Genomic DNA, 9,512 nt, shown 5'->3' on the forward strand with positions numbered 1-9,512 from the left:
AAGTGGCTGCCTTAATGACTCCAACTTTGCATTGTATTTGGATGAAACAACATGGGCAGAAGCCTTCAAGTTAGATTTAAGAAAGCTCAGGTAAGTGGTTAGGCAGCTCGAGGCCCAGGCTGGCTAAGATGCCTGTAGTTAGCTTGTTTTTCTTTCCCATAGCTTCCAAAATGCTACAGAAGCTGACAAGATTAATTATTCCTGTGTTAAAAAAGAACACTGTCAGCTAAGATGGAAAACAATCAGACAAACTGTAAAGACACCTAAAGGTGGGAGGGCATAATTTTACTACTTTTTTTTTTTTTTTAAACCAAGGCTGAATTGCTGCCAAACCGCAGACTGACCACCAGCAGCTGTTCTGCTGCCTTGCAGCTGTTCTTCCAAATGTTAGATCCCTGATTTCTTGCCACTGATGAGGGGGCAGGATGCAGAGCTGCTTGGAAGACACAAGATACTGCAAATGATGCATCATATCATTACCCCTTCTGTTTGTGTGTCTGCAACTGGAACAGCTTGAGCTGCTCCAGATGCAAGAAGGATTTAATGCACCATGTGTTTGGGAAAGACAGTTTCTGTTCTCTGGAAATACTACAGCCAGCTTGATGTCATGGCACCAGAGGCCCTGCCTTACCCTTATTTAATATAAGCTGGAAGGATGTTAAGTAGCTGCTGTGGCTTCATTACAGCAACTTCATGAAGCCAGATTTGCTTTATGGAGTTTGAATGACTTAATTTTATCACTATGATGATTAAGCCACATGTTATCAAGTTAATCACAACAAAACTGACACAACACCCTTAACACAAAACTTGAATTAACTTTATTTTCCCCTACAGTCAACAACTGGTCTGCATTGAGCTTTAAAGCAACAAAATAAAATGAAATCTCCAAACGACAGGGGGCCAGAAATCCAGATTTAATTACCTTTGTGAAAATGTTGCAGCTGTAGTATTGGTCTGTATAAACCATCAGAGTCAAAAATGAATTCATAAATCAAAAAAATATTCTACACCTTGGGAAAAAAGTCAGCAGTAACATTCTCACAGAACACTGTAAATTTACATTTTCTTCATGAAAGGTACATACTATTCTGCATTTTACATCAAATTATTGATGCAAGTTTCATTTCTATAAAAAGTTACAACCTGTGGCAGGAAAGCAAACTGCAAAACCCTTTCATTTTAAAATTTTCAAGTCTGTATAAAGTTTTCCTATAGCTGGAAAGTGAACATGTTCAGTCTCCATTTATATTTTAGTGCATTTCATCTGACAGTTTTCACCACTTTTTTTTTTTATTTAAAAAAAACCAAACCAAACAGTATAAAAGACAGACAAAGCAAATAGCACTATAGCAGGAATTTCTTCAATTGATTTAAGCACTCTAAATTAAAAATGCAGAGAAACAGATTTCCAGAAAAATTTTTACCCTCACAAGAGAAGGCAGTGAGGGGAAGAAGAGGTTTGCATATCCTCTACCTCTGACAGCCACAGAAAAGGGGTTTGTATACCTGTCAACCTTTTTTCTTTTCCCATTAAACAGGCTATACTTGTTTAACCCAATGTAAACATTTCCTTTAAAGCAGTTCAATTTCTGTTCTGCAGCACCAGCTACTACCTGGTGCTCAGCTGCTTGTTACTGTAGCCTTCATTACTGTCATTGCAGATTATTTTTTTTCAGGAGGATACAAATTTAGCCCTTGTATCTACCATGTGCAAGATGTGCCTTGTCCTACCGCATGAAATGACAGTGTAAGGCAGCAAAACTGCAATCCCAGATTAAAAAAAAAGCAGCTTGTCCCATCTAAACCAGCATCCAAGTAATCTGTCCTGTCACCTCCTGTGAAAACTGCAGCTTTGCTGCTTACACTGCAGATCAAAACCAGCCTGCAGCAAGAGTAAAAGGACACTGAAAAAAACCCCAAAAAACAAACCATTTGAATAACTTCTTTTGAAAGTTTAATTTCAAGAGATCTCTACTTCCTCCTAGTTGTTGATAACAAGTAATATTTAGATTTCACCATTCCAGTTTACATACTGCTGCTATTCAGCTCAACAGTGTTTTCCAAAAAAGATTGACAAGTATGCATGTGCCAAGGACCAAATTACAGGGTTCTTTGGTGCAGTCAGTCCAAATTCTCAACAGATTTGAAGGATAATATGTACCAATAAAAAAAACCTGCTGCTAGACTTTGATAGCAGCTCTGTCTTGCTTCACATTACAAATCTAAAACAGCTGTTCTCAATAAGCCAATATTTTTAATCAGACATTGCCTGAAAATTTTGTACAATAATCTGGACCAATGATGGTTCTGTACCCTCATGTTGCTGTGAAACATGACTTGAGCTAAAGGCAAAGACTGGTTATCTCAAGGACAACTGCTTCGTATTAGCAATCAGAACAGTGTGTTTAAACTGTCTTCCTGTTGGGTCTCTTGCCTTTCTTTAAAATTAGTTTATTCTTAATGTAGCCACGCTTCCTTTTCGAGGTCTAAAAAGAAAAACAGAATAAAACGCATTAGTTAATGATTTAGTCTTGACCGCGGTTTAGTGACGAGCATTTCAATGTCTGATCTTTACCTTGCTTTTAAAGAGCTTAAATGGTAAATCCTCAACTAGGTGTTACCAAATTGTTATTTTTCAAGTTGGGATTGTTAATTCATGCCCAACACTGTTTTTTGCTTTTGCACAAAACATACTTTTTCAAGTCCCATTTACCAGATCCATAGAATTATTCTGAAAGCCTGTGCTGAGGCAGAATTAATAATTAACCAACAGGATAAAGCTCTAATGCCCAAACAGGAGAAGTGGTGTAGAGTTAGTTTTGTTCGGAAATACCTTCTTGCATCTTCTGCATTATTTGATTCTCTTAGAAGTTTGCAAGATGATAATGATAATATTTCCCCAAAGCAGCATTTAAAAAAAATAAGAGGAAAACCTCATTAATAACAGTTTAGTCTTTGGTCCTCTGTCACTGGTTTGCAGACTAGCTAGCTCTTTCTGCTTATTTGTCTTTATCAGCATATTTTAGATTATTTTTTTTTTAAGGTAGTAATAGGGGGAAGCATTAATATTAATCTTTGATAGTATTAACTTCAAAGTGGTAAAAATAGAGTGAGCTCATGGCAGCTAGAATTGTACATACAACATGCCTGCTACAACAAATGAGAAAGCAGGCAGCTCCCACACTTGCTCTACTTTGCTGTGCTTACCAGCAGGCTCCTTTATGTCCATTAAATATCACTTTTATCTTTTAATAAAAACCACAATAATAGTGATATTATAAAGTGAGAGACAAACTAGTAATACTTGAACATGGAATATCTCTGAGCTTGAGGAATGTCACTCCTGACATGGAGGAGTGATAGGATATGGACTTAATTTCCAGTGTGGAAGCAACTGCTGGAAACCTGTGGCTACTAGGAATTGATGAAATCCTACTTGAGTGATTCTTGCCCCAGTCTCTTTGCTGGTTTTCTGATTTCTTAATGAGAAGTAGAGCCTATTTGTACTGCAAGAGTCAGTGGTGGATCAGAGTTTGCATTAACTTTTATCCTGTCTTTTAGACAGAGATTGGACACATCCACCACTTAAGTGGGATCAATGCACCTATCATTAATAAATATAGTCCCGCTTGTCACTTAAGATCAGAAGTTACACTGTTAAAGTGTACGACAGGCACAGTAAAACTTGTATTTTCCTTTCAAGGTAAGTTTAGCTTCAGTGGCATCTCCCAAATACTTATTTTATGAACCTCCATCAAATCACAAAAATTAGCATCTTTTCCCCTCTAATATTCTTTCCTTGTATTTCCATGACACAGTGTGAGTTTACTACCTACACTAGTTTAGTTTGCTACATATTTGTTTCTGACAGGAATCTAGAATTCCTTCTACAATGCATATTTGAATATATAGAAAATGGATGTTGTGAAGGAGAGGGCTGCTAAGTCTCCCCACCTCCCCTGGAAACAAATCTTTCTTAATAGTCTGAAGTAGCACACCATGGCTAACACTTTTAAGACCATGAAGATGACTTCAAACAGTAAGCAGCCAGACACTAAAGTTCCGTCAACAAAAGTTTCATATTTAATTTATTTCATACAAAATTGCCATTTTTAAACTCCTAGGCATCACTACTTTCAAACAAAGTCAGAAAGCAACTTCCACATTACTTACTTAGTGAGCCATAGTTACTGAAACATGAATTGATGTACTTTAGAGATTATACTTCCAGTTACATGAAGACTTAAGAGTTGTAACAGCCAGTGACACACTCTATTTCCAGTTAGCATTCTGCCTAAAAAAAATCTAGCCTTGTGTCTTCACATGCTTGTAAGTTAAGCAGACAGAAAATTAACAATTATTACCAGCAGGCAGGTCTGATATTGGACACTAACATGAACAGTATCCATAACATTCTGGCTTGTGGAAATACATAATTCACCAGCTGTGCGATTTACTGTTAAACTGCCATCTCCTGACCCCCTTCCATTACTTCACTGGGAACCCACCTTCTTTGACAAATACTTCTGTTTCGGTACAATGTTGGTTACTCTAGGTTTATGATCCAGTGTCTCTCTGTTGTCTAGTTGTTTCACCTTGTATATTCTAACAAGCCAGTGCTCTGAGGTAAAGGCTTCCTCCAGATGTTTAAATTTAATGTCTTTGTTGCCTATCTCAGCATTGCGTGTACGATCAAATCCCGGGGGTGTCCGAAAATCCAGCTACAAAATTTAAAAGTTGCATATTAGTTGGAGACAAAACCCAAACCACCCATCACTGCAAACCATGGTGCTTTATATCTCGAGGCAATGGCTTCAGCTGTCTAGTCGAAGGACAAGCCTTCTGTTGCATCAGTTACTACTACACAGAAAAACCTCTCAGTTTCTTTTCACAATTAAGAAAGAGACAAATTTATTCTTGCTCCTGCAGATGTTGCATATGGTGGCACTTCACGTCTCAACAGAAATATCACATCTGCACTCAGAGATGAAATCACTCAAGTGAAAGTCTGAGGTGCAGCAGCTGTGGCAGCTTTTTAGCAAAGCTGCTCCCTTGTGTTCTCTCTTCTGTAGTGCAGTAATTTGCACTTTCATGGTTTTCCACATCAGTTGGATATAGTTCATGATATTCGGTTAAATTTGACCGTGTTACAAATAAAATCCACTGGCCTCAGTTTTAGCTGAATAAAGGACTCTTGTGCTAACACATCAGAATGAAGGGCCCATGGCAGGGCTGGGAGGGGGGAAGAACAGGAAAGACAAAAGCAAATGAGGCAGATTTTTCTACATTCTTATGCTTGATGATCCCAAAGGGGAGTGACTATTCCCTTATTATTCACGTGTATTGTTGTTTAATACACTAACGTGACTTGGGGGAAGAAATTGGGTAGTTTCTGGCAGATATTAAATAGTCAACTAACAGTTCCACTTCTGTGCTGCTATTACAGAAACCGAATCTGAAGCTCTCCATAACGTAACAGTTAATGTTTTAGCAAGTGCACTGCATAGTGGAATTAAGATGCCTATCTGGGGCAATATGAAGGACAGCAAAAAGCTAAGCACAACTGTAGGTTAGCAGCAGAAATTGTTTTTTTCTAAAGGTTATATACAGCAGACCATGCCTACCTGTGTTCTAATTTGTGAAGCTGACTCTTACGTCTGATTCTGCTACTACAAGCAACACTCAATCTAAAAGATGGCAAATATATAAAAAATAACATTTGTTTTATCACATTTCAATAAAGATTCAGTAGAAGTTGTAGCACTAACCTGCATCTCTCCAAATCTGTAATAGGACATTTTGTACATGAGGCAGTTCAGCAAAGTTGGAGAACCCGCCTTGTCTACCCGGAATTCTCCCTGAGGGGTGAAGTAATCACTTTCCTTTAAAAAGAAAAGAAGATAGAAAAAGTCAGTATTAACTAAACTTCTATTTAAGGTCATTTCTCATTCCCTTTTCTACAAAAAACACAAACCTTTACAAAGAATCTCAACTGACTTTTACAGCTTAAAAGCTGACTTAAGCTAGTCTTAAAATAGAAAAAAATATATGGTAAAATAGTTGCAAACTATCTGCTTGTAACCCCAACCCCAATGGGCCAATCTTTCTAAATCCTCATTATTGTGCAGGTACAAGTTTTGTCACTTCACAGTAAGCAGTTACTGGAAAACTGATCTCAAAATGTTGAAGTTAGTTGGGCATCTATCAAAATCATTCTTCAGAAAGGTGAAAAGCACTGCATTGTTAATAGAAAAGGTTTGCAGTGTTACCATAAGCTTCCTATGTGCACAGTGTTGAAACAAAACATTTCTGCCATTTTCATCTCCAGTACAAAATGAAACTGTGCACATGGGCTCCTCCCTTAAGCCTGTGCTCAATATCTACAAGGTTTTTGTTAGGCTTAAGCAAATATTACTCCAGACATCTGCAATCTCTGAGATGTTTGAATAACTTAAGCTCTACATAAGTCAATATTAGCACTTCAGCTCTTCTCTTACTATTACAGAGTTTGAAGAAATCTGTAATGCCAACCATTTAAGCAGTTCAGACACTCCTTATAAAAGTATGATGGTGCACAGTGAGAGACATACACAAAAATTACAAGAGATACCCTGTACTTTTAGTATCATGCAAAAAAAAAAAAAAAAAAAAAAGAGCTTTTCGAAACTTTCAAAACCATAATTACTGAAATAACAGGGTGACAGGCCCCTGCGCTCTTAAAAGTTCTAGGAAATCAATCCACAACACATTTTTTCATGTAAAATTGCATTAAGTAGTAGAGACTTCCCTGCACTGTATTGAGCAGGAAAGCAACAATATAAAAAAAAATAATTAAGAAACCAGATCATACAGAGCATGATGAACAGAGAGAAATACAGTATTCAGCCAAGCATGCATTTTCCTGTGTATGTTTCCACTTACCCGAATATCTTTGGGATGTTCCCCCTCTGCTATTCTCACCATCCACAAGAACTTATTAATATCATCACCAGAGTAGCCAATCACACCACCAAAAATGATCAAAACGTAATCCACATCCAGGCTTCTCATGATCTCATAAGCTGCTGACTCATTTGATGACATTGCCTTTCCCACCTGTATCATTAAAAAGTATCTTAAATATCTGCATAGCTGCCTCTTGAATAGATCTGCAGATCAATAACGTGTCAGACCAAAGCCCATATATTAATTCTAGATTAAAAAAACAGATCATTGTCTATTTAAGAACTCAAAAGCCCAACCTAAACTATTTCCTCCTCTGTAAGAGAAGTGCTGCCTGTTGAAGTATTTCATGTGTAAATGTAGTGATAAAGGATTTTCTTTTGTGCCACCTACAGATTTTTCAAGTCATGGCTGCATTGCCAAAAACTCAGTGTTGCAGAAAACACCTAATTACAATTTATTTTCAAAGCTTTAGACACAGCCTGAAATGAATACTTTGAAATGTTAGTAATTTCTTAGCTTGACTATTTTTTCCCCTTGAGCTCTGTCCTTCACTAATGAAGCAGCCATGCTGCACTGCACTCAGTACCATACAGGCACCCTCAGTGTCAAACTCAAGGTAAATTTATGCAGAAAAAATGTCACAATACAGACATCCTTGAGTTAAAAGTCATAACATAGTTTTGGCCTTGTAAAACTTTTTAAAGTAAAGTAAAACTTTTTTAAAGTTTACGCTTCCATACAGGTGACTTCCCACATTTGGAGAATTCACTTAGGTAAAGAACTGGCATCCAGTTCAGTCCTCTTGTTCACTGTTGAGGCTCTTGTACTTAAGGCATAATAATGTATCACTGTAGTAAAAGGGAGTAACTGCAGTGTAAGTAATATTGCACCCAAAGTGGTAACATTCAGTTAAGAACATAATTAGAAAACACAGCGTAGGCTGCAGTCTGTCTCAGAGACTGAGAACCTCAGCTTCTTGGCCACAGTCCTAATCAACGTGGAGTTATTTGGCAGATTTCCATTTCTGTGCAGGAGAAAGTCATCTGGCACATATCTCCGGGGCACACCTCATTTACAGCAGAAGTTCAGGTCTTCACCACAACACATGTTTATTGCTTGGGTTCCCCTTTGTGGAGTATTCATTCCAAAATGTAAGCTGACAGTGCCAGCAATCATCCTGGAAAGCGTTCCTTATTAAAAACCATCATTGCTAATTGCTGTTATGCAGAAAGTTACTGTGCTTATGCAATACAGATGACTTCCACAGTCTATTCACATGATGCACCTTGTCCTGCAGGGATCTGTTGGTGTAGATATAGTACCTGCACTGCTCCCTCTTGTAGAAGAGGGAGGCACAGAGAGGCCTCAGAGTTTAATGCCCACCAAAACACACTAATGCTGTCAAGTCAACAACCAAAATAAGAAGTGCCTTAGAGTACATGGGAAGTCTTGCTGACTGGTATTAGCACCATCAGTACAAATTCCCAAGCTTGCCTTTGGCTCATGTGAGTTTCCCACCCCTGTAAAATGCACATACATGTGATCCCCCCTTCCTGAACACACATTTTTTTCAGGACTTTATATGCTCAAGGCACAGCTTAACTCGTGGATTTTGAGCGCTGCTTGTCTGCAGATGTGGTCCAACTGCTGTTCCAGCTACTGACACAAGACATAAACTATCCTAATACATTCCTTAAGCCCTTCTCCCATTCTCATGTGGCATGATGAAGGTCTTCTGGGAAGAAACAGCTACTGAGAGATGAGCAGTGATGAGTCCTTATGCAGCCCCTAGTAAGACCACAACCCAGCTAACAAGACAGAGCATTCTTCTGTTTCTGAAGTAAGTTGCCCAAGGTGGTGTCCCTGTAACCAACTGCCCTAGGCAATGCTAGCACCCTGCTTTAAGCACATGCACAAAGCTTAAACCTTCTCTTCAGAAGTGAAAGAAATTAAATGCACCCATCTTTTCTCTAACTGAAAATTTGAGAAGACAAAATTGCATACATTCTGCAATAATTCCATTGCTATTCCTAAACCTTCTCTAATTCCCAAGGTGCCTGAAAGTTTGTTGTTTCATGTGAGCATTTTTCATGTGATGTTCCAGGATCCAGTCAGCAAAGATACAGCTGAACTGAAACCATCCCTATTTGAACAGTAAAGCAGTGGTACCACATATGCTGTCGTAGCACTAATCACAAGGGGAATCACTGCATTAGATTTTGTCTATCCTCCCATAAAGAAAAGAAGGGAATATGAAGTGGAAGTGAAGTTTTGGAAATGGCGAGTAAAAAAATGGGAACTCCAGAAGCAAAAATCGATCCCTTCTAGCCCTAAAACTCTTTATACTTAAGTTCTAATAAATGAAAAAAATTTGCCTTCCACTTCTGTGTTTCCCACTCCATGGAATTTTTCCTTAACTATCATGCTATCTATCAACAGACATTTACAATTTCACATTTGACTGCAAGGTAAACATATTGGCTTTTTTGCTGCATAGAAAATTGCCACCCTTACCAGGGCAATGTGGCTGTTGTTCCAAGTATTGTTATCAACCAAGGTTGTCC

General features: G+C 38.1%; 1 protein-coding gene across 1 annotated transcript in view; it reads right to left on the reverse strand.

Moving 5' to 3' along the window:
* Nucleotides 1-1,956: 1,956 nt before the first annotated feature.
* Nucleotides 1,957-9,512, reverse strand: part of STT3B (STT3B, subunit of the oligosaccharyltransferase complex (catalytic)) — a 27,676-nt gene continuing 20,120 nt past the window's right edge. The window contains exons 11-15 of the mRNA XM_010007498.1: nucleotides 9,463-9,512; nucleotides 6,925-7,098; nucleotides 5,772-5,885; nucleotides 4,512-4,724; nucleotides 1,957-2,489 (exon numbers count right to left, since the gene is read on the reverse strand). The exon at nucleotides 9,463-9,512 is cut by the window's right edge and continues 122 nt beyond it. Coding sequence (XP_010005800.1) covers nucleotides 2,409-2,489; nucleotides 4,512-4,724; nucleotides 5,772-5,885; nucleotides 6,925-7,098; nucleotides 9,463-9,512 — 632 coding nt within the window. The 3' untranslated portion in view covers nucleotides 1,957-2,408. The remainder of the gene's footprint in view (nucleotides 2,490-4,511; nucleotides 4,725-5,771; nucleotides 5,886-6,924; nucleotides 7,099-9,462) is intronic.

This window comes from Chaetura pelagica, unplaced genomic scaffold (genome assembly GCF_000747805.2).
Source record: "Chaetura pelagica isolate M959 unplaced genomic scaffold, ChaPel_1.0 scaffold10, whole genome shotgun sequence".
NCBI lineage: Eukaryota > Metazoa > Chordata > Aves > Apodiformes > Apodidae > Chaetura > Chaetura pelagica.